This window comes from Lissotriton vulgaris, chromosome 2_1 (genome assembly GCF_964263255.1).
Source record: "Lissotriton vulgaris chromosome 2_1, aLisVul1.2, whole genome shotgun sequence".
NCBI classification, from domain to species: domain Eukaryota; kingdom Metazoa; phylum Chordata; class Amphibia; order Caudata; family Salamandridae; genus Lissotriton; species Lissotriton vulgaris.
Window position 1 is genome coordinate 16,234,005 of NC_141687.1, and position 26,262 is coordinate 16,260,266.

A 26,262-nucleotide genomic window follows, 5' to 3' on the forward strand; every position below is an offset into this window, starting at 1 on the left:
ATGTCTCCCCTGCTCCCTGTGTTTCTGAAGTGGGGTGCGGGAGACGGCGGACCCTGCCTCGCCCCCCTTTGCCCCCCCTCCCTTCCTCTCCCCCGCTCCTTGTCTTGTCCAGGATCACAAGGCTGGCTCCGGCAGAAACAAGGGACAGGGTGTCCCCGAGGAGAGAGCGCTCATTGTACACCCAGCACATGCGGGGGGTGCCCGGGGCTAGCACATGCCCCCTGTCAGGCTGGTACCCGCCTCCCCCTGAACACAATAGGCCCTCAGTCCTGTCCACCCAGCATGCTGGGCAGAGGGTCAAAGGGCAAACATGTGATGTCACAGATCACAGGGAGGCCTGCGCTTGGCGCGGGGCACGGGGTGCCCAGGCTGCCAGGGGTCTTAAGGGGGGCAAAGACAAAGCAGCCTTGTCTCCAGGGCACAGGGCCTGTGTCCGCAGAAGGCCGGCATTGAGCACAAGGAGCAGCAGCCCTCCCCCGCAGAGGGGCCAAGACAGTGGATGTGCAGATGACGCGTCACCGCCATCAACGCACCACTGGAAACCCAACGAGGTCTAACACACCCCTCGCTCACCCCAGAAACCCAACGGGGTCACTTGGCAAAATATCACCCTCGCCCCTCCCCCACCACCCCCCCCCCACCCAACTCACACTATTATTTTTTATTTTATTAAGTTTGATATAGCGCGAAAATGACCCCGAAGGATATCAGAGCGCTTTACAACTTTAGGGAAGGAGGTAACAGGGAAAGGAGGTAACAGTTGCGGTACAGGCATCAAAAGGAACCCCAACCCGAAGAAATCACATATGCACACCAAACAAAAGGGTAACAACAAGGGCAAGATATGAACTGGTACAGAGTGAACTATTGGAGCCGACGCACACTTACCAACACACCCCAAACTCACAACCACACCCCAAAACCAGAAGACAACTCGAGGGACGGGAGAGAAACTTCCAAACACACACCACAGGGGCCAACAGACACACTCTCCAGCACACCCAAACCTCACAACCGAAAACTCTGATGCACACCCCAAAACTCAACACAAGGGCTGACACATGCGCTCTCCAACACAACCCTGAGACCCTAAGACACACCCCAAAACACAACACTACAGCTGACAGACGCACTCTCCAACACAACCCCGAGACCCTAAGCCACACACCAAAACACAACCCAACACTACAGCTGATAGATGCACTCTCCAACACCACCCTGAGACCCCAAGACACACCCCAAAACACAACTCAGCACTACAGCTGACAGACGCACTCTCCAACACAACCCCGAGACCCTAAACCACACCCCAAAACACAACTCAACACAAGGGCCGATAGATGCACTCTCCAACACAACCCTGAGACCCCAAGACACACCCCAAAACACAACTCAACACTAGGGCTGACAGACGCACTCTCCAACACAACCCCGAGACCCTAAACCACACCCCAAAACACAACTCAACACTAGGGCTGACAGATGCACTCTCCAACACAACCCTGAGACCCTAAGACACACCCCAAAACACAACCCAACACTACAGCTGATAGATGCACTCTCCAACACAACCCTGAGACCCCAAGACACACCCCAAAACACAACTCAGCACTACAGCTGACAGACGCACTCTCCAACACAACCCTGAGACCCTAAGACACACCCCAAAACACAACTCAACACTACAGCTGACAGATGCACTCTCCAACACAACCCCGAGACCCTAAGACACAACCCAAAACACAACTCAACACTACAGCTGACAGATGCACTCTCCAACACAACCCCGAGACCCTAAGACACACCCCAAAACACAACTCAACACTAGGGCTGACAGACGCACTCTCCAACACAACCCTAAGACACTAAGACACACCCCAACACACAACTCAACACTAGGGCTGACAGACGCACTCTCCAACACAACCCTGAGACACTAAGACACACCCTAAAACACAACTCAACACAAGGGCCGATAGATGCACTCTGCAACACAACCCTGAGACCCTAAGACACACCACAAAACACAACTCAACACTAGGGCTGACAGACACACTCTCCAACACAACCCCGAGACTCTAAACCACACCCCAAAACACAACTCAGCACTACAGCTGACAGATGCACTCTCCAACACAACCCCGAGACCCTAAACCACACCCCAAAACACAACTCAACACTAGGGCTGACAGACGCACTCTCCAACACAACCCCGAGACCCTAAACCACACCCCAAAACACAACTCAGCACTACAGCTGATAGATGCACTCTCCAACACAACCCTGAGACCCTGAGACACACCCCAAAACACAACCCAACACTACAGCTGATAGATGCACTCTCCAACACAACCCTGAGACCCCAAGACACACCCCAAAACACAACTCAGCACTACAGCTGACAGACACACTCTCCAACACAACCCTGAGACCCTAAGACACACCCCAAAACACAACTCAACACTACAGCTGATAGATGCACTCTCCAACACAACCCTGGACCCTAAGACACACCCCAAAACACAACTCAACACTACAGCTGATGGATGCACTCTCCAACACAACCCTAAGACACACCCCAACACACAACTCAACACTAGGGCTGACAGACGCACTCTCCAACACAACCCTGAGACCCTAAGACACACCCCGAAACACAACAGCTACAGCTGACAGATGCACTCTCCAACACAACCCCAAGACACTAAGACACACCCCAAAACACAACTCAACACTAGGGCTGACAGACGCACTCTACAACACAACCCCAAGACCCTAAGACACACCCCAAAACACAACTCAACACTACAGCTGACAGATGCACTCTCCAACACAACCCTGAGACCCTAAGACACACCCCGAAACACAACAACTACAGCTGACAGATGCACTCTCCAACACAACCCTGAGACACTAAGACACACACCAAAACACAACCCAACACTACAGCTGATAGATGCACTCTCCAACACAACCCCGAGACCCTACGCCACACACCAAAACACAACTCAACACTACAGCTGACAGATGCACTCTCCAACACAACCCTGAGACCCTAAGCCACACCCCAAAACACAACTCAACACTACAGCTGATGGATGCACTCTCCAACACAACCCTAAGACACTAAGACACCCCCCAAAACACAACTCAACACTAGGGCTGACAGAGGCACTCTCCAACACAACCCTGAGACCCTAAGACACACCCCGAAACACAACAACTACAGCTGACAGATGCACTCTCCAACACAACCCCAAGACACTAAGACACACCCCAAAACACAACTCAACACTAGGGCTGACAGACGCACTCTCCAACACAACCCCGAGACCCTAAGACACACCCCAAAGCACAACTCAACACTACAGCTGACAGATGCACTCTCCAACACAACCCTGAGACCCTAAGACACACCCCGAAACACAACAACGACAGCTGACAGATGCACTCTCCAACACAACCCTGAGACCCTAAGACACACCCCAAAACACAACTCAGCACTACAGCTGACAGATGCACTCTCCAACACCACCCGAGACCCTAAGCCACACCCCAAAACACAACTCAACAGCTGACAGATGCACACCGCAACACAACCCTGAGACACTAAGCCACACCCCAAAACACAGCTCAACACTACAGCTGACAGATGCACACCCCAACACAACACTGAGACACTTAGACACACCCCAAAGCACAACTCAACACTAGGGCTGACAGACGCACTCTCCAACACAACCCTGAGACCCTAAGACACACCCCAAAACACAACTCAACACTGGGGCTGATAGATGCACTCTCCAACACAACCCTGAAACCCTAAGCCACACCCCAAAGCACAACTCAACACTAGGGCTGATAGACGCACTCTCCAACACAACCCTGAGACCCTAAGACACACCCCAAAACACAACTCAACACTACAGCTGACAGATGCACTCTCCAACACAACCCCGAGACCCTAAGACACACCCCAAAACACAACTCAACACTACAGCTGACAGATGCACTCTCCAACACAACCCCGAGACCCTAAGACACACCCCAAAACACAACTCAACACTACAGCTGACAGACGCACTCTCCAACACAACCCTAAGACACTAAGACACACCCCAACACACAACTCAACACTAGGGCTGACAGACGCACTCTCCAACACAACCCTGAGACACTAAGACAGACACCAAAACACAACTCAACACTACAGCTGACAGAGGCACTCTCCAACACAACCCCGAGACCCTAAGACACACCCCAAAACACAACTCAGCACTACAGCTGACAGATGCACTCTGCAACACAACCCTGAGACCCTAAGCCACACCCCAAAACACAACCCAACACTCGGGCTGACAGATGCACTCTCCAACACAACCCAGAGACACTAAGACACACCCCAAAACACAACTCAACACTACTGCTGATGGATGCACTCTCCAACACAACCCTAAGACACTAAGACACACCCCAAAGCACAACCCAACACTACAGCTGACAGATGCACTCTCCAACAGAACCCTGAGACCCTAAGACACACCCCAAAACACAACTCAACACTACAGCTGACAGAGGCACTCTCCAACACAACCCTGAGACCCTAAGCCACACCCCAAAACACAACTCAACACTACAGCTGACAGATGCACTCTCCAACACAACCCTAAGACACCAAGACACACCCCAAAACACAACTCCGCACTACAGCTGACAGATGGACTCTCCAACAGAACCCCCAGACCCTAGGACACACCCCAAAACACCACTCAACACTAGGGCTGACAGATGCACTCTCCAACACAACCCTGAGACCCTAAGCCACACCCCAAAACACAACTCAACACTACAGCTGATCGACGCACTCTCCAACACAACCCTGAGACCCTAAGCCACACCCCAAAGCACAACTCAACACTAGGGCTGACAGACGCACTCTCCAACACAACCCAGAGACCCTAAGCCACACCCCAAAACACAACTCAACACTAGGGCTGACAGATGCACTCTCCAACACAACCCCAAGACACTAAGACACACCCCGAAACACAACAACTACAGCTGACAGATGCACTATCCAACACAACCCTGGACCCTAAGACACACCCCAAAACACAACACTAGGGCTGACAGACGCACTCTCCAACACAACCCTGAGACCCTTAGGCACACCCCAAAACACAACTCAACACTACAGTTGACAGAGGCACTCTCCAATACAACCCTGGACCCTAAGCCACACCCCAAAACACAACTCAACACTACAGCTGACAGATGCACTCTCCAACACAACCCTAAGACCCCAAGACACACCCCAAAACACAACCCAACACTAGGGCTGACAGATGCACTCTCCAACACAACCCTGAGACCCTAAGACACACCCCAAAACACAGCCCAACACTAGGGCTGATAGATGCACTCACCAACACAACCCCAATACACTAAGACACACCCCAAAACACAACTCAACACTAGGGCTGACAGATGCACTCTCCAACACAACCCTGAGACCCTAAGACTCACCCCAAAACACAACTCAACACTAGGGCTGACACATGCACTCTCCAACACAACCCTGAGACCCTTAGGCACACCCCAAAACACAACTCAACACTACAGCTGACAGAGGCACTCTCCAACACAACCCTGAGACCCTAAGACACACCCCAAAACACAACCCAACACTAGGGCTGATAGATGCACTCTCCAACACAACCCTGAGACCCTAAGACACACCCCGAAACACAACAACTACAGCTGACAGATGCACTATCCAACACAACCCTGGACCCTAAGACACACCCCAAAACACAATCCAACACTACAGCTGACAGACGCACTCTCCAACACAACCCTGAGACCCTTAGGCACACCCCAAAACACAACTCAACACTACAGCCGACAGAGGCACTCTTCAACACAACCCCGAGACCCTAAGACACACCCCAAAACACAACTCAGCACTACAGCTGACAGATGCACTCTCCAACACAACCCTGAGACCCTAAGACACACCCCAAAACACAACTCAACACTAGGGCTGACAGATGCACTCTCCAACACAACCCTAAGACACTAAGACACACCCCAAAACACAACTCAACACTGGGGCTGATAGATACACTCTCCAACACAACCCTGGACCCTAAGACACACCCCAAAACACAACTCAACACTGGGGCTGACAGAGGCACTCCCCAACACAACCCTGAGACCCTAAACCACACCCCAAAACACAACCCAACACTAGGGCTGACAGATGCACTCTCCAACAGAACCCTAAGACACTAAGACACACCCCAAAACACAACTCAACACTGGGGCTGACAGGTGCACTCTGCAACACAACCCTGGACCCTAAGACACACGCCAAAACACAACTCAACACTACAGCTGACAGAGGCACTCTCCAACACAACCCTGGACCCTAAGCCACACCCCAAAACACAACTCAACACTACAGCTGACAGATGCACTCTCCAACACAACCCTAAGACCCCAAGACACACCCCAAAACACAACCCAACACTAGGGCTGACAGATGCACTCTCCAACACAACCCTGAGACCCTAAGCCACACCCCAAAACACAACTCAACACTACAGCTGATAGACGCACTCTCCAACACAACCCTGAGACCCTAAGCCACACCCCAAAGCACAACTCAACACTAGGGCTGACAGACGCACTCTCCAACACAACCCAGAGACCCTAAGCCACACCCCAAAGCACAACTCAACACTAGGGCTGACAGATGCACTCTCCAACACAACCCTGAGACCCTAAGCCACACCCCAAAACACAACTCAACACTACAGCTGACAGAGGCACTCTCCAACACAACCCTAAGACACTAAGACACACCCCAAAACACCACTCAACACTACAGTTGACAGAGGCACTCTCCAATACAACCCTGGACCCTAAGCCACACCCCAAAACACAACTCAACACTACAGCTGACAGATGCACTCTCCAACACAACCTAAGACCCCAAGACACACCCCAAAACACAACCCAACACTAGGGCTGACAGATGCACTCTCCAACACAACCCTGAGACCCTAAGACACACCCCAAAACACAGCCCAACACTAGGGCTGATAGATGCACTCTCCAACACAACCCCAATACACTAAGACACACCCCAAAACACAACTCAACACTACAGCTGACAGATGCACTGTCCAACACAACCCTAAGACCCCAAGACACACCCCAAAACACAACTCAACACTAGGGCTGACAGATGCACTCTCCAACACAACCCTGAGACCCTAAGACTCACCCCAAAACACAACTCAACACTAGGGCTGACACATGCACTCTCCAACACAACCCTGAGACCCTTAGGCACACCCCAAAACACAACTCAACACTACAGCTGACAGAGGCACTCTCCAACACAACCCTGAGACCCTAAGACACACCCCAAAACACAACCCAACACTAGGGCTGATAGATGCACTCTCCAACACAACCCCAAGACACTAAGACACACCCCGAAACACAACAACTACAGCTGACAGATGCACTATCCAACACAACCCTGGACCCTAAGACACACCCCAAAACACAACACTAGGGCTGACAGACGCACTCTCCAACACAACCCTGAGACCCTTAGGCACACCCCAAAACACAACTCAACACTACAGCTGACAGAGGCACTCTCCAACACAACCCTGGACCCCAAGACACACCCCAAAACTGAGCCTACCTTGTGATAGCATATGTTCTGAGCTTACCCTGTGATATCACAGAGTAGGCGCTACACGGGTGCTATCACATGTGTGAGCCCACCCTGTGATACACCGGTGTGTGACGGTCCATGTGATAGAGCCTGTGTGGTGCCCACCCTGTGAAGTCTGGTACCAGCGTCAGTTTTGTACAGAATACTTTCAAATCTTCCCAGAATTGTTTGACTTTCTTCATAATCCTCTGAATTTTCACCAAAATGCTTCGACTTTTCCTCAGAATTGCTAAGATATCCCCAGATGTCACTTGGAGTTCCCCCAGAATCCTTCGGATTTCCCTATGACGTCCTTGAACAACCTTAAACTCGCCATGGATATCTTCATACTTCCTTGGACATCCGCCCGACACCCCTGGTCAATCACAGGATCCGCTGAATTTCAGAGCTCGCCCTCAGATATCACCACGGCCCATTGGATTGAGTCTCCCTCGGGCATTCCCACACTCCGTCGGCCTACGTCAGTCCTCCCCAGGCTCACCCAGACACTCTCCAGGCCCACCCAGACACTCCCCAGGCCCACCCAGACACTCCCCAGGCCCACCCAGACACTCCCCAGGCCCACCCAGACACTCCCTAGGCTCACCCAGACACTGCCCAGGCTCACCCAGACACTCCCCAGACACTCTCCAGGCTCACCCAGACACTCCCCAGACTCACCCAGACACGCACCAGGCTCACCCAGACACGCACCAGGCTCACCCAGACACGCACCAGGCTCACCCAGACACGCTCCAGGCTGACACAGACACTCTCCAGACTCACCCAGACACTCCCCAGGCTCACCCAGACACTCTCCAGGCTCACCCAGGCACTCACCAGGCTCACCCAGACACTCCCCAGGCTCACCCAGACACTTTCCAGACTCACCCAGACACTCCCCAGGCTCACCCAGACACTCTCCAGGCTCACACAGACACGCACCAGGCTGACACAGACACTCTCCAGGCTCACCCAGACACTCTCCAGGCTGACACAGACCTCCTGAGGTTCACCCAGACACTCGCCAGGCTCACCCAGACACTCGCCAGGCTCACCCAGACACTCCCCAGGCTCACGCAGACACTCTGCAGGCTCATCCAGACACGCTCCACGCTCCAGGCTTACCCAGACACGCTCCAGGCTCACCCAGACACGCTCCAGGCTCACCCAGACACGCTCCAGGCTCACCCAGACACTCCCCAGGCTGACCCAGACATCCCCAGACTCACTCAGACACTCTCCAGGCTGACCCAGACCTCCCGAGGTTCACCTAGGCACTCCCCAGGCCCACCCAGACCTCCGAGGTTCACCCAGACATCCGCAGACTCACTCAGGCCTTCCCGGACAGCTCCAGACTCTCCCAGACATCTCCAGAATCCCTCTTGGACTCCAGACTATTCCTAAAATGCTTTGGCTTTCCTAGACGCCTTTGACATTTCTTTGGAGAAGTGTGGCTCACTGGTTAGAAGCGGCAGACCCTGAAGCAGAGGTCGGTCGGGGACCAGGGTTCAATTCCCGAAGCGGCAGGGTCTTGGGTCAATGTCCGCGGACTCGATAATTCTCGCTATCACATGTGTGAGCCCACCCTGTGATACACCGGTGTGTGACGGTCCATGCGATACAGCCTGTGTGGTGCCCACCCTGTGAAGTCTGGTACCAGCGTCAGTTTTGTACAGAATACTTTCAAATCTTCCCAGAATTGTTTGACTTTCTTCATAATCTTCTGAATTTTCACCAAAATGCTTCGACTTTTCCTCAGAATTGCTAAGATATCCCCAGATGTCACTTGGAGTTCCCCCAGAATCCTTCGGATTTCCCTATGACGTCCTTGAACAACCTTAAACTCGCCATGGATATCTTCATACTTCCTTGGACATCCGCCGACCCCCCTGGACATTCACAGGATCCGCTGAATTTCAGAGCTCGCCCTCAGATATCACCACGGCCCATTGGATTGAGTCTCCTTCGGGCATTCCCACACTCCGTCGGCCTACGTCAGTCCTCCCCAGGCTCACCCAGACACTCTCCAGGCCCACCCAGACACTCCCCAGGCCCACCCAGACACTCCCTAGGCTCACCCAGACACTCCCCAGACACTCCCTAGGCTCACCCAGACACTCCCCAGGCTCACCCAGACACTCCCCAGACACTCTCCAGGCTCACCCAGACACTCTCCAGGCTCACCCAGACACTCCCCAGGCTCACCCAGACACTCCCCAGGCTCACCCAGACACTCCCCAGGCTCACCCAGACACTCCCCAGGCTCACCCAGACACTCCCCAGGCTCACCCAGACACTCCCCAGGCTCCCCCAGACACTCCCAAGGCCCACCCAGACACTCCCCAGGCCCACCCAGACACTCCCCAGGCCCACCCAGACACTCCCCAGGCCCACCCAGACACTCCCCAGGCCCACCCAGACACTCCCTAGGCTCACCCAAACACTGCCCAGGCTCACCCAGACACTCTCCAGGCTCACCCAGACACTCCCCAGACTCACCCAGACACGCACCAGGCTCACCCAGACACGCACCAGGCTCACCCAGACACGCTCCAGGCTGACACAGACACTCTCCAGACTCACCCAGACACTCCCCAGACTCACCCAGACACTCTCCAGGCCCACCCAGACACTCCCCAGGCTCACTCAGACACTCTCCAGGCCCACCCAGACACTCTCCAGGCCCACCCAGACACTCCCCAGGCTCACCCAGACACTCTCCAGGCCCACCCAGACACTCCCCAGGCTCACCCAGACACTCCCCAGGCTCACCCAGACACTCCCCATGCTCACCCAGACACTCCCCAGGCCCACCCAGACACTCTCCAGGCTCACCCAGGCACTCTCCAGGCTCACCCAGGCACTCTCCAGGCTCACCCAGACACTCCCCAGGCCCACCCAGGCACTCTCCAGGCTCACCCAGGCACTCTCCAGGCTCACCCAGGCACTCTCCAGGCTCACCCAGAAACTCTCCAGGCTCACCCAGGCACTCTCCAGGCTCACCCAGGCACTCTCCAGGCTCACCCAGGCACTCTCCAGGCTCACCCAGGCACTCTCCAGGCTCACCCAGGCACTCACCAGGCTCACCCAGACACTCCCCAGGCTCACCCAGACACTCTCCAGACTCACCCAGACACTCCCCAGGCTCACCCAGACACTCTCCAGGCTCACACAGACACGCACCAGGCTGACACAGACACTCTCCAGGCTCACCCAGACACTCTCCAGGCTGACACAGACCTCCTGAGGTTCACCCAGACACTCGCCAGGCTCACCCAGACACTCGCCAGGCTCACCCAGACACTCCCCAGGCTCACCCAGACACTCTGCAGGCTCATCCAGACACGCTCCACGCTCCAGGCTTACCCAGACACGCTCCAGGCTCACCCAGACACGCTCCAGGCTCACCCAGACACGCTCCAGGCTCACCCAGACACTCCCCAGGCTGACCCAGACATCCCCAGACTCACTCAGACACTCTCCAGGCTGACCCAGACCTCCCGAGGTTCACCTAGACACTCCCCAGGCCCACCCAGACCTCCGAGGTTCACCCAGACATCCGCAGACTCACTCAGGCCTCCCCGGACAGCTCCAGACTCTCCCAGACATCTCCAGAATCCCTCTTGGACTCCAGACTATTCCTAAAATGCTTTGGCTTTCCTAGACGCCTTTGACATTTCTTTGGAGAAGTGTGGCTCACTGGTTAGAAGCGGCAGACCCTGAAGCAGAGGTCGGTCCGGGACCAGGGTTCAATTCCCGACGCGGCAGGGTCTTGGGTCAATGTCCGCGGACTCGATAATTCTCGCCTAGGTGCCTACGCTGACCATGGGTCCCACTCTGCAACTCTGGGCAATAGCTTGCTTAATCTCCACAACGGCCCCGGCAGCGCCAGGGATGCCTGGCTTCACCTTGGGGGTGCCCTCTCACAGGGAAAGCCAGGATGGGTTTCCCAGCGGTATACAGCGCCAGGACGCCACGTAACGAGGTAACAGTGCGCTTTACAAGTATACATTACATTACATTACATTGGACTCCTTCAGGTCCTGTGTATCCCTCTGATATCCCCAGACTCATCTGGATTTCTCCAGAAACCTCGGATTTGCCCCAGACTGCTCTGGGCTTTGCCCAGCTTACCTTGGTTTTTCCCAGCTTACCTTGGTTTTGCCCAGCTTACCTTGGTTTTGCCCAGCTTACCTTGGCTGTGCCCCGCTTACCTTGGTTTTGCCCAGCTTACCTTGGTTTTGCCCAGCTTACCTTGGTTTTGCCCAGCTTACCTTGGTTTTGCCCAGCTTACCTTGGTTTTGCCCAGCTTACCTTGGTTTTGCCCAGCTTACCTTGGTTTTGCCCAGCTTACCTTGGTTTTGCCCAGCTTACCTTGGTTTTGCCCAGCTGCCACTGCTTCTTGGTGCCCTCGTAGGACTGCAGGAAGGCCCCGCACTGAGCCCGGGCGTCTTTGGAGTGGTTCTTCGAGTCCAAGAGCATCTTGTACCTGCAAAGGGACCCATATTCAGTCAGCAGGTGAGTGCGTGTTGTGTGTGGGCATGAGTGGAGCACAGGCGTGGAGTGTCTGATGAGTGGAGCACAGGTGTGGAGTGTGATGAGTGGAGCACAGGTGTGGAGTGTCTGATGAGTGGAGCACAGGTGTGGAGTCTGATGAGTGGAGCACAGGTGTGGAGTGTGATGAGTGGAGCACAGGTGTGGAGTGTCTGATGAGTGGAGCACAGGTGTGGAGTGTCTGATGAGTGGAGCACAGGCGTGGAGTGTCTGATGAGTGGAGCACAGGCGTGGAGTGTCTGATGAGTGGGGCACAGGTGTGGAGTGTCTGATGAGTGGAGCACAGGTGTGGAGTGTCTGATGAGTGGAGCACAGGTGAGGTGTGTCTGATGAGTGGAGCACAGGTGGGGAGTGTCAGATGAGTGGAGCACAGGCGAGGAGTGTCTGATGAGTGGAGCACAGGTGTGGAGCGTCTGATGAGTGGAGCACAGGTGTGGAGTGTCTGATGAGTGGAGCACAGGTGTGGAGTGTCTGATGAGTGGAGCACAGGCGTGGAGTGTCTGATGAGTGGAGCACAGGCGTGGAGTGTCTGATGAGTGGGGCACAGGTGTGGAGTGTCTGATGAGTGGAGCACAGGCGTGGAGTGTCTGATGAGTGGAGCACAGGCGTGGAGTGTCTGATGAGTGGAGCACAGGCGTGGAGTGTCTGATGAGTGGAGCACAGGCGTGGAGTGTCTGATGAGTGGGGCACAGGCGAGGAGTGTCTGATGAGTGGAGCACAGGCGAGGAGTGTCTGATGAGTGGAGCACAGGCGAGGAGTGTCTGATGAGTGGAGCACAGGTGTGGAGTGTCTGATGAGTGGAGCACAGGCGTGGAGTGTCTGATGAGTGGAGCACAGGCGTGGAGTGTCTGATGAGTGGAGCACAGGCGTGGAGTGTCTGATGAGTGGGGCACAGGCGAGGAGTGTCTGATGAGTGGAGCACAGGCGAGGAGTGTCTGATGAGTGGAGCACAGGCGAGGAGTGTCTGATGAGTGAAGCACAGGTGAGGAGTGTCTGATGAGTGGGGCACAGGCGAGGAGTGTCTGATGAGTGGGGCACAGGCGAGGAGTGTCTGATGAGTGGGGCACAGGCGAGGAGTGTCTGATGAGTGGAGCACAGGCGAGGAGTGTCTGATGAGTGGGGCACAGGCGAGGAGTGTCTGATGAGTGGGGCACAGGCGAGGAGTGTCTGATGAGTGGAGCGCAGGCGGGGAGTGTCTGATGAGTGGAGCGCAGGCGAGGAGTGTCTGATGAGTGGAGCGCAGGCGAGGAGTGTCTGATGAGTGGAGCGCAGGCGAGGAGTGTCTGATGAGTGGAGCGCCGGAGAGGAGTGTCTGATGAGTGGAGCACAGGTGAGGCGTGTCTGATGAGTGGAGCACGGGCGATGAGTGTCTGATGAGTGGAGCACAGGCAAGGAGTGTCTGATGAGTGGAGCACAGGCAAGGAGTGTCTGATGAGTGGAGCGCCGGAGAGGAGTGTCTGATGAGTGGAGCACAGGCGAAGAGTGTCTGATGAGTGGAGCACAGGCGAAGAGTGTCTGATGAGTGGAGCACAGGCGAGGAGTGTCTGATGAGTGGAGCGCCGGAGAGGAGTGTCTGATGAGTGGAGCACAGGTGAGGCGTGTCTGATGAGTGGAGCACAGGCGAGGAGTGTCTGATGAGTGGGGTACAGGCGAGGAGTGTCTGATGAGTGGGGCACAGGCGATGAGTGTCTGATGAGTGGAGCACAGGCGAGGAGTGTCTGATGAGTGGAGCACAGGCGAGGAGTGTCTGATGAGTGGAGCACAGGCGAGATGAGTGGAGCACAGGCGAGGAGTGTCTGATGAGTGGAGCACAGGCGAGGAGTGTCTGATGAGTGGAGCACAGGCGAGGAGTGTCTGATGAGTGGAGCACAGGCGAGGAGTGTCTGATGAGTGGAGCACAGGCGAGGAGTGTCTGATAAGTGGAGCACAGGTGAGGAGTGTGATGAGTGGAGCACAGGCGAGGAGTGTCTGATAAGTGGAGCACAGGCGAGGAGTGTCTGATGAGTGGAGCACCAGCGAGGAGTGTCTGATGAGTGGAGCACCGGCGAGGAGTGTCTGATGAGTGGAGCACAGGCGAGGAGTGTCTGATGAGTGGAGCACAGGCGAGGAGTGTCTGATGAGTGGAGCACAGGCGAGGAGTGTCTGATGAGTGGAGCACAGGCGAGGAGTGTTTGATGAGTGGGGCACAGGCGAGGAGTGTCTGATGAGTGGGGCACAGGCGAGGAGTGTCTGATGAGTGGAGCACAGGCGAGGAGTGTCTGATAGATCCGCACACAAGAGGCAGCGACATGGCAAGCAAGTCTTGTCTTCCACAACATGGCAACTCTCTATAGGAGTATCACTGCAGAGCCACTGCCATCTGTCTGCAACCCTCCCTCCCTGCAAACATCCCTTTACCCTTGTCCTCGAGGCTCTATCTCCCCTCGATACCTGCGACATGGTACATCCTTTTACCCCTCTCTTGGAGGTTCTATCTCCCCTCCCTCCCTCCCTGTGTCATGGTACATCCCTGTACCCCTTTTCTCAAGGCCCTATCTCCTTTCCCTCCCAGCTACATGGCACATCCCTTTAGCCCTCTCCTGAGGCTCTATCACCCCTCCCTGCGACATGGTACATCCCTTAACCCCTCTTTATGAAGCTCTATACACCTCTCCTCGAGGCAGTATTTGGTGATTTAAATCAGGGAAGTTGGAAGATGGGTCTGGCTCTTTACAACCGTGTGCCCCTGACCTCATGGTGGTCTATGGTTCATCTTTCAGAGGCTGGGGTCTTCAAAGGTGTGAGCTGCATGTCAGATGATATGAAGCCCTGGCCGTGTGTCCTGTGTTCCTTCGCTTGTCTGAAGGAAGCAGTGGGCCTCATTCAAATGCACAAAAAACACTAGAACTATAAAGTCACTCTCATGATCACCCATGCCACTCAATCCTAGACCCATACCAGCTCCAAAGCAATGGCAGTCTGCCACCTACTGGTGAAAAGAGAAACTGCTGAAGCTGCTCCTCAAAGCCATTAACAGTACACCCACATCTCCTGTGTGAGGCGCACGACTCTTCGCCGTATACCATGCGCTCACATAGGGTTCAGGGGTCAGGATGTAGGATGAAGGTAAACTTACCTCTGTGGACTAGTGAAGCCACAATCCAGAAAGCTCCACCTTCCTCCTCGACATCCAGATCTTTACTACAAATAACCAAGCAAAAAAAATAGGGCCGCGATTCAGAAACCTACTATTTTAAGCTGGTAAATGTTTCAAGACTTCTTACTCAGATGATGCAACCCTGGTAGTGGATGGATCTTTCAAGAGCGTGGTCCCTGCAGGGGGGTCTGCACGACAGGGGGGGGGTCTGCACGACAGGGGGGGGTCTGCACGACAGGGGGGGGTCTGCACGACAGGGGGGGGTCTGCATGACAGGGGGGGGGTCTGCACGACAGGGGGGGGGGTCTGCACGACAGTGGAGGTCTGCGTGGCAGTGGAGGTCTGCGTGGCAGTGGAGGTCTGCGTGGCAGTGGAGGTCTGTGTGGCAGTGGAGGTCTGTGTGGCAGTGGAGGTCTGCGTGGCAGTGGAGGTCTGCGTGGCAGTGGAGGTCTGTGTGGCAGTGGAGGTCTGTGTGGCAGGGGAGGTCTGTGTGGCAGGGGAGGTCTGTGTGGCAGGGGAGGTCTGTGTGGCAGGGGAGGTCTATGTGGCAGGGGAGGTCTATGTGGCAGGGGAGGTCAGCGGGGCAGGGGAGGTCAGCGGGGCAGGGGAGGTCAGCGGGGCAGGGGAGGTCTGCGGGGCAGGGGAGGTCTGCGGGGCAGGGGAGGTCTGCGGGGCAGGGGAGGTCCGCGGGGCAGGGGGGGTCTGTCCGGCAGGGGGGTCTGTCCGGCAGGGGGGTCTGCGTGGCAGGGGAGGTCTGCGTGGCAGGGGAGCTCTCCGTGGCAGGGGAGCTCTCCGTGGCAGGGGAGCTCTCCGTGGCAGGGGAGCTCTCCTTGGCAGGGGAGCTCTCCATGGCAGGGGAGCTCTCCATGGCAGGGGAGTCTGTCCGGCAGGGGGGTCTGTCCGGCAGGGGGGTCTGTCCGGCAAGGGGGTCTGCGAGGAAAGGGGATCTGTGTTAGGAGGAGGGTGAGATGGCCCAAAGAATTTTTCGATGGGAGCTTTAGATGTTGCCGTAACTTTGACCTTGCCACCTTTAGTGCTAAAAAGGTTTGTCAGACTCTGGGGTGCAATAAACAATTTGAGATTGGTTCAGAGGCTTTTTATTAAGTTGTCCGAGTGGATTAAAAGAAATTCTATTCATATCACAGCAGCCTTTAAAGAACTGCATTTGCTCCAGTTGTGTAGAAAATTAAGTTTAAAATCCTATGCCTTGTTTCAAAGCTGAGATAGGATTAGTCTCCTAAATACATCCAGCTGCGACCCACAAATGAGGGTCTAAAGTGAAAGCTGAGGTTCAACAAAGTAATTCTGCTTGTTCAGGTTCCTCTGAACCAAAAGACGGGCAGAAAGTCAAGCCATGTCCAGCGAGCTCAGTTCTGGAGCACCCTGAACCCACCCCTGAAAAACAACCCACCTTAGCTGGTGACCTGACCTTACCTGGTCAGAGCCGGTCGCTCCTCCCACCGCGTGGCCCACCCAGAGTGTGCCCGGGACCCGCGTGCCACCGCCAAGTTTGTATCTGCCCCCTGAATTGTGCCTGTAATTGTTCATTTACATCGTCAACTGTTGTACCCCTGTTCCCCTGTTCCCCTGTTCTCGCTCCCAGTGTTGCACCAGCTCCCTCCAGCATCACCGCTCCCCTCCCCACTCGCCACCCCGTTCCCACCTCCCAGCTGCTCCTCCCTCGCTCCGCCCCCCCACTCTCCATTTATGGCAGAGTCTGCACGTACGCGCAGCGGGCGCGCCAAAGGCAAGCCTGTCTACGCCTGGACCGCGCTCAGCGCCAGACCCCCGACCCCCGCAGATGGCGTCCCACCCGCCGGACATACGACGCCGCCGCCCTCAGCGCACTCAACACTGGCCGACTCCCCGGCTGCCACCGAGCCGCCCCAGGACGCACCCACGGATCCATCACCTGCCGATCCTGCAAGTTCTCCTGCATCCGGACCTGCACTGCTCCCGCCCCCGCCAAGCCTAGCACCAACAACAACCACCTGAAGTGCATCCTGATCAACACCCGCTCCGTCCACAGACACGCCGTAGAACTATGGAACCTGCTCAACACCACATCTCAGGACGTCGACTTCCTCACGGAAACCTGGATGAACGCCTCCTCAGCGCCCGACATCGCCATAGCCATCCCCGACGGATACAAGATCACCCAAACGGACCGCGTCAACCAGACAGGAGGAGGCATCGCCATCGTCCACAAGAACACCATCCGCATCACGACCAGCACCAACGACACCCTCAGAGCCACCGAACACCTTCACTTCCAGATACACACCGACCCCAAGACCACACTCAGAGGCACACTCATTTACCGACCCCCCAGGACCGCGCACACAATTCAGCGAAGACATCGCAGACTTCATCAGCCCACACGCCCTCCCCTCCGCTGACTACATTCTCCTAGGGGACCTCAACTTCCATCTGGGGAACAACAACGACAACACCACCACCACCCTGCTGGACAACCTAGCCAACCTCGGACTCAAGCAACTGGTGAACACCCCCACCCACTACGCCGGACACATGCTCAACCCAATCTTCTCCTCCAGCAAGTACATCTCCTTCAGCCACTCCACGGGACTACACTGGACAGACCACAGCTGCATCCACTTCAGCTTCAGAAAGACCACGAGTCACCACCACCCTCAACAGGTTTCCCGCAGGAGCTGGAACAAGATCACCACCGACCAGCTCACCACTTCACTGAACCAGAACCCTCCCGCCAGATCAACAGACCCCAACCAAGCAGCCAACAACCTCACACAGTGGATCACCAACTGCGCTGATGACCTCGCACCCCTGAAAAGCCATCCCAACAGGCCCGGAAGCAAGAAAGCCTCCTGGTTCAACGATAACCTCAAGAACTCCAAGAAGAACTGCCGTACCCTCGAGAAAGCCTGGCGAAAAAATCCGACCACAGACAACATGACCGCCCTCAAGCACGCCACCCGCAAACACCACCAGCTGATCCACACCACCAAGAAGTCAGCATTCAAGGATTGACTAGACAACAACGCACACAACAGTAAGGAACTCTTCAGCATCGTCAAAGAGCTCTCCAACCCCAGCGCCGGTATCAACGACATCACTCCCTCACATGACCTCTGCGACTCACTCGCCTCGTTCTTCCACAGCAAGATCACCGACATACACAACAGCTTCGGCGAACAGACCACGCACCCAACCACAGAACCAACGCCCCACACCACCACCCTCTGCACCTGGACCCCTGTCAACACCGAAGACACCATCCACACGATGAACACCATCCACTCCGGATCACCAACCGACCCATGCCCCCACTACGTCTTCAACAAGGCCGACTCCGTCATCGCACCCCAACTCCGGGACATCATCAACTGCTCCTTAAACACCGCCACCTTCCCAGAAAGCTGGAAGCATGCCGAACTCAGCGCCCTCTTGAAGAAACCTTCAGCAGACCCCACCGACCTCAAGAACTACTGCCCCATCTCGCTCCTCCCGTTCCCCGCCAAAGTCATCGAGAAGACCGTCAACAGTCAGCTTGCCGCCTTCCTCGAGACAAACGGATCCCTCGACCACTCACAGTCCGGCTTCCGAGCCAACCACAGCACCGAGACCGCCCTCATCGCAGCCACCGACGACATCCGAACCCTGCTCGACAACGGGGAAACAGCGGCCCTAATCCTCCTGGACCTCTCCCAGCGTTCGATACTGTCTGCCACCGCACCCTAGTACAACGCCTCAGCAACGTCGGTATCCAAGAGAAGGCACTGAAGTGGATCATCTCGTTCCTCGCCGGAAGAACCCAGAGAGTCCGTCTCCCCCCGTTCAGATCCGAGGCCACCGAAGTCATCTGCGGCGTACCACAAGGATCATCACTCAGCCCGACCCCCTTCAACGTCTACATGAGCCCCCTCGCAGCCATCCCACGCCAACACAACCTCAACATCATCTCCTACACCGACAACACCCAGCTGATCCTCTCCCTCACCAACGACCCTGCCACCGCCAGAACCAACCAACACGAAGGGATGAAAGAAGTAGCTGAGTGGATGAAGAACAGCCGCCTGAAACTGAACTCAGACAAGACTGAAGTCCTCATCCTTGGATCATCACCCTCTGCCTGGGACGACTCCTGGTGGCCCCTGGCCCTAGGCAGCGCACCCAAACCAACAGACCATGCACGCAACCTGGGCTTCATCCTGGACTCCTCTCTCTCAATGACCAGACAAGTCAACGCCGTCTCATCATAGTGTTTCAACATCCTACGCATGCTCCGAAAGATTTTCCGATGGATCCCCACCAAAACCAGGAAGACGGTCACCCAAGCACTCGTCACCAGCCGACTGGACTACAGAAACACCCTCTACACCGGAACCACAACCAAACTGCAGAAAAGACTCCAACGCATCCAGGACGCCTCCGCACGACTCATCCTGGACATCCCCGACACAGCCACATCTCCGGACACCTGAGAGACCTGCACTGGCTCCCCGTCAGCAAGAGAATCACGTTCCGTCTCCTCACCCACGCACACAAGGCCCTCCACGACCTGGGCCCCAGGTACCTCAACAACCGCCTGACCTTCTACACTCCCACCTGCCAACTGCGATCAACCAACCACGCCCTCGCCGCAGTTCCAAGCATTCGAAGAGCCACCATGGGAGGAAGATCCTTCTCCTACCTGGCAGCCAAGACTTGGAACTCCCTCCCCATCCACCTCCGTCATACCCAAGACCACCTCTCCTTCAGGAAGCAACTCAAGACCTGGCTCTTCAAGCAGTAGCGGAACCCCCTCCCCCAAGCGCCTTGAGACCCTCTGGGTGAGTAGCGCGCTATACACATTTCTTGATTGATGGATTAGTTTAAAAACAATACAAAAAAAGTAGAAAACTGAGAACCCTTTTCAAACACCCATGAAATCATCAGCTCTACAACCCAGTTCACAAGAAGGGACCGGGCTCGTCCGTGAGCGGACGGACCCCAATGAAGCATGGATTGGGACTACATGCCTGAAGAACCTCCCTGACCAATAGAAGTTCACGAAAGGGGGCATCTGATACCAAAAATGGGATTGAGTGCTATGGAGAGGCTTCCGTCACATGCCCACCCTTAATAAAACAAATGCATGATGTTAATAAAGAACAGAAACATTTCTTCATTTATTAAGAAGAGCAATAAATGATCCAACCCCAGGGAGGGGAAGGGCCACTGGAGGTCCCCCCTGCACGAGTGATGAGAGCTCGCACCCCACCATGGCCAACGGCCTCGTGTTACTCTAGAATCGCGGTTGCTCTTGGTTAGCATCGGTGGCTCGATACTGGCCGTACAAATGACGCCATGGACAAACCAAGCATCTGCAGGCAGAGAGGTCCCACCTTTAGAGGCCATAGTGTGAGTAGAGCATCTCAAACAGGCTTACAACGCTGATGCTCCTGGTCTCAAAGGACAATCACAGGCTCCGGAGAGCGGGACACGTCAGTGTATTCAATCAAAATGAGTTCTCTCCAATCAAAGCACAAGTTGTTGAGTCCGACAAAGCTCCTGGCAGCATTTGGCAAAATGGCTGCATGTGCCAATTCTGAAGTCAATGTCTCCGATTTGTTGCCGGGTCCAGAATTCTCAATCCAGGATTCTCCAATGTGGCCGCAGTGCAGTTATGAAAGTACACTCCAAAGTAGTAGCCCAGGAACAGGCTTTTTACAGTTCAGAAAGGGTTCACCCAGAACCTAACCAGGCCTGACCTCGCTCTCATCCTCTCTCAGCTTCTATCCGAAGGGTTTGCCACAGGGTGGTCCTTCTGGTCACCAGACTTGGGAGATTTACCTGCCACCTCAGGTAGAGGACAGCAAGGAGGCTGTGGCTCACCTGTGGAGGTGCTTGAAGGTCTCAGAGTGCCTGAGGTCCAAGAGGATAGTTCTTCTGGTGCTCTTCCTAAAGACGACAATGAGACCAGGCATCGCGCGCAAGCCGCAAGTGGATACTCAGTCTTTAGCTGTATATTCCAGGTCTGTGGCCACTCAGAGGTTCAGCTCTAGTGACCCACATGGAAAGCCAATGGGAGAACGTGGGCCCTCAATGGGCAGAAGACCCAACTATCTGGGGAAGACCTTTCACTCATGGAAGTCCTCAGACTTAAGTTCTGGCCCGTGTGAGCTGATCATTCCGGTAGCTTTAATAGGTTTATATCAGTACTGTTTCTTTAAGACCTGCACCTACAGAAAGGAACGCAGCACACCAGAGCTCCTGGTCAGCACTTACTTACTGACAGGTAATTGGAAAAGTGGCAAAGCGGTGCCCACACAACACAAGGGTCAAGCCCAGCCTTTGTGTAGTATCTCTCTGGTGTCTCATTTTATTTTTAATTTTTAATGGCTTGCTGACTTGAACCTTCAGCAAATGCTGATGGACACCTACTGCACAACCTCGTGCACGACACACTCTTTTTCAGTCAATAAAGCACCACCCCATAGCCTTGCATTATCGCCCTGGGGTGTTGATGTGAGCACGCCTTGTAGTTAGTTGTAGCACATGTGCATTTCTCAAAAGTGCCACAGAATGCACGCGTGTAACATTGAAGCAGAGTACTGGTAGCATCTCCCTGGCACACCTCAATGTCCTGGACATTTACCTGCAGAGGAAGTCTTGAAACTGTCTTCGTACAGGAAATCCCGCCCTGCGAATCTTCACCGTTTCCAGCATCCCGGAGTACCGCAGCTGGTTCAGAACTACCTCCGGATCGAAGGTGTTGGGAGCCTAAATGGAAAAGGGGACACAAGAGAGCAAGTTAACACAACACAGGTCTCCTGCCATCACAAGGAAGGCTATTAGAGAAACATTCAGCTACCTTTGTCACTTTTAAATATACAGAGTGTAATTACAACACAGAAGGAGAGACATGGATTTCAAGACGAGAAGCCAGGAGGCCTCGGCTCCTCTGAGGAGTAGAAGTGAAGATGACCCCTCTGTGGTGCTTGAATCTTCTGCCACAGAGGCGGTCAGCGGGGGTGCAGAGTGCGGCCACCCCTTGTTGTGAGGCTTTGAGTCTTCAACAGTTCCACTTGAGAAAGGATGCCGGTGGATCGAAGCAAACCCCGCTTCCCGGAGCACCACCTCGAGCAGGACCTGCAGGAGTGGTGGCCATCTCGCGTCCACAGAGTGCACCCCTGTCTTTCGGAGCATTCCTCGCTGGGCAATCGTCAGACTTAGAATCTGCGACTGCAACCTTCGTGCAAAGAGTTTGGGATTTACTCTACTTTCAACTGGAGTCATCAAGGATCCGGAGATCAGAAAAGGATTCTGGAAACAAAGGATTTGGATTTAAATTTGCGCTTGGTACTGTAGCGATGGGGAAGGGAATGCTCGTCCTCAGGAGTAAAAGCTATTACTAGGGAGTATTTGTTGTTTCACAGATGGTCGACTAGGTCTAATAATAGATTTATACCTTGCTGATGGCAGTGCAAGATATAAGAATGTGCTTTATGGATCAGGTTAAGCTGTGCATTTAATATAAATCTGGATTATCTCTTCCAGAGGTAGGAAGTCATAAAGCTTAATTTTTTTCTCTTGTCACAGGCCGGCAAGCTGCCCTTGGCTGCTCATTGGTCCCCAAGCTGCAACACAACCCAGTGATTGTGAACATCCCCAGCAGCTGTGTCCAGGCCTGCGACTACTGGCCGGACCACCTCGCCTCTGGGCTCAGCACTCTCAGCCCACCCGGGAAGAATAGAACAACCCGCCTTTTTAACTGTTCCTGCAGTAATGCCTTCCCCAGTCCATCCCCCTCAAAAAACCAATAATGTGTGCCAAATGATTTCTATCGATTGACATCTGCCTCCTTTAAATGTCATTTTATAATGTTCATGACCCATGAGGAGTTCACTGTGCTTGGCTATTTGTTACTCAAAGCGCCCTAGCACCTTCCTGATGCTACAAGAGCCGTAGGTGACTGTTGGATGAAATAAAGTATCCAAGCGAAGCTGCAGCTGTTGCTAGTCCAGAGAATGGGCTTTGAGAAGTTAGCGCTGTGGTGAGGGGTCTATAGGTCTGAGCCTTGCATAGGGACTGATTACTTCCAAAGCCTGGCTGCTCCTCTGGGAAACGGACAGCACAGTATTATTGGCTGCACGAAGATGTGCAGGCGGATGATACAGCTGGTTCATCTAGTTCAGGCTTCTCCAACGAGTCGCTCTCTCGCTACCAGGAAGTATCTCTCTCGTCTCCAGCCCAGTCTTCTAAATTAGAATCTTTTATCTGGCTGAATATAGGTATGCCGAAATTGCGTATTCAAGACAAACATTTCTGTCTTTTCAGAACTCATAAGCAGATATTTGGGGGAAAATGGTTGATTTCCCAAAATATATGGAAAGCTAAGTGATAATATATCTGGGTGCCAGGAGCATTCAAACTGTAGGCATTATGCATCCCCCAAGGAAAGACTTTCCAAACTGACAAAGCCATGTTCCCATTGCTGCTTGCACCGCTGCGTGATGCACCGAGGTGATTACCACTAGTAATCTCGAACGGAGTGGCTACCAATGTAATCTTGTCTGATGCGGTCACTATTACAACACGAATACTTGTAGGAGCTTGAGGTGGTTTTCATTGCCCAGGGTAGTAACTCTAATTACAGACCCATGACCAAGCTGATGTGAAATCTCCTCAACTCTACAGTGCACACAAGGAGGCTTGTAACTTGTGGACTGCTTGGCGAGGTCCAAGGCAGACCCTTCAGTGATGGTGTAATGCGGCGAGGAGTTCCATGCTAAGGTGGTCTTTTCCCTCCGGAGTAGATGAAGCGTCTAGGCTCATAGGCGACGTTCCACCCTTTTCTGGCCACTATAAACAGGGTGCTCTGGGCTCAAGGTCTGGCTAACGCTGAAGCCTCCCCATTAGATCACAGGATACATTAAGAGGTTGAAGAAGATGGAAACCATAACACCCAGAGTGGTCCTAGGAAGGGACACTGTGGGCATATCTCCCCTCTCCCCTGCTCTGCTCTTTGAACAGACACCATCAAGGAGACATCCTACTTCTAAGCCTGGTGCTTATCCCCCCTAGTCTTACATCCCAAGAGCTCCATTCATTGGACGTCCGCCATTGGGAAGCAATGGTCTGCAAAGAACGAAGATCGGTGCAATTCAACTGTCCTCTTAACGAGAGGTGGACATGCGAAGAAAGAGTGGGTGTGGTCATGGGAGTCAGTATGTGGGATAAGCTTCATGAAGACAAAGTCGTGATAAAAAAATAGTTCTGGAAAATATTCCAAACTAGCTTGCTCTTGGCTTTGCCCAGGTGATTTACCTCCTGCTGACCAGTGATTGACACACGCAACCACACACAAATGGGACTGTTCATTTTGCACATCAGTACTGGGCGAGAAGAGCTCTTTGGCCAGTAACTTAAGGATGGACAATTTGATCAGAGAAACTCTCTCCAGATTAAAAGGGTGCACCTCCTTCTTCCTAGCAGCCAAAGCCTTTCTGGCCAGTACTTTGAGCCGAACCCCAGCTGTGGTTTTCCCACCATCCAGCTGTAAGATTAGAGACACATCTCCCCACCCACAGAAGATGGAACCTTGCAAGATGGTTCCTAAATAAGAAAACTTTGTTTGATGTTTCTCATACAGAATAACTTGGCAAAGAGACGTGACCGCTAAATTGACTTCTAGGAGAAATCACAATGGACAACAAGATTAACCTTTCGGGATTCCTCTTGCTAAAAGCAGCATGAGGGACCTAGCGCTCAGAAGACCTCCTCCATCTGCATGGCCTCGTACGAGAAGACTCCAGAATCAGCACCGACAGTGGCGTGACAGCATCGATCGTCGCAAGCACAACTGACCAATGTGTCTGTCCTTCAGAAATGCAGTTTTCTGGCTGCCTGCGAGTTCTGTTCCCACACCCTTTGAGTGATCTGTGACACCCCCACACTCCCAGAAGGGGCCACCAATGGAGAGGCCATGCAACTCAGCATCGCCTGTGGGAATCAAGTTTGACCGCTGTGTGTCATCTGACCCCACAAAGGGATAGTGAGAACCCCCACATGTGGAGCTGTGTACTTGAACCTGGTGGTGAATGAGAGCTCCTTGCAGTGGACATAAGACTTTCTCCATTGCCGAGCATCCACTGACAGTCGCTCATCTGCCTTAGGACAACTAAAGGAAATTCCCCGTCAGTCTTCGCAGCCGATCCCTTTCCTGTTGATCTCTCATTACATTCATTTACTTCACGGGTGCTACACGGATGTCTGACATCAGCAGGGCATGACTTACCTTCTCCATGTTTGGTTTAATGCATCTGATGAAGAAGGGGTTGGAGGTGCTCAGCGTGGCCATCAAAGAATGCAGAGAATCCTGAGGATGAAACGAAAGAGAATCAGCCACAACTACGCACATCAACCAGACCGAGCTGAGACAACAAACCACTCACAGCTCTGATCATCTCACAAACAGGATGAATACTCAACTACATCAACACTTGCCTTGACAATCCACAGGCTGTGGCACTGACCCAAACCTAGAACAAGCATGAGCTCGGCTGTGGCCAGGAGTTCACCCAAATACAAGAAAGCTGCAACATTCACACAAACACCAACAAACAGCAGCACCGTTCAGCCAAACATCAGTAAACTGCAACATCTCCCCAAATGTTAAGAACATGCCTGCAGCATTTTTCAAAAGAACAAGCCACCCACTGCACAAACACCAACACATCAGAGCATTTCAAAATACCAAAAACATCCAGCATTCACCTGAATAAGAACAAGTAGCATCTGCCATCGGCCAATGTCCATGTTTAACTATTAACAGAGGAGACATTCCAGTCTTTTGCAGACTCTTCCT

At 54.1% G+C, this 26,262-nt stretch overlaps 1 protein-coding gene across 1 annotated transcript in view; it reads right to left on the minus strand.

The window, feature by feature from the left end:
* LOC147729472 (unconventional myosin-X-like) overlaps positions 1–26,262 on the minus strand; it is a 763,954-nt gene that overhangs the window by 227,084 nt on the left and 510,608 nt on the right. Inside the window, exons 19-21 of the mRNA XM_086954339.1 lie at positions 25,693–25,773; positions 22,051–22,175; positions 12,113–12,227 (exon numbers count right to left, since the gene is read on the minus strand). Coding sequence (XP_086810465.1) covers positions 12,113–12,227; positions 22,051–22,175; positions 25,693–25,773 — 321 coding nt within the window. The remainder of the gene's footprint in view (positions 1–12,112; positions 12,228–22,050; positions 22,176–25,692; positions 25,774–26,262) is intronic.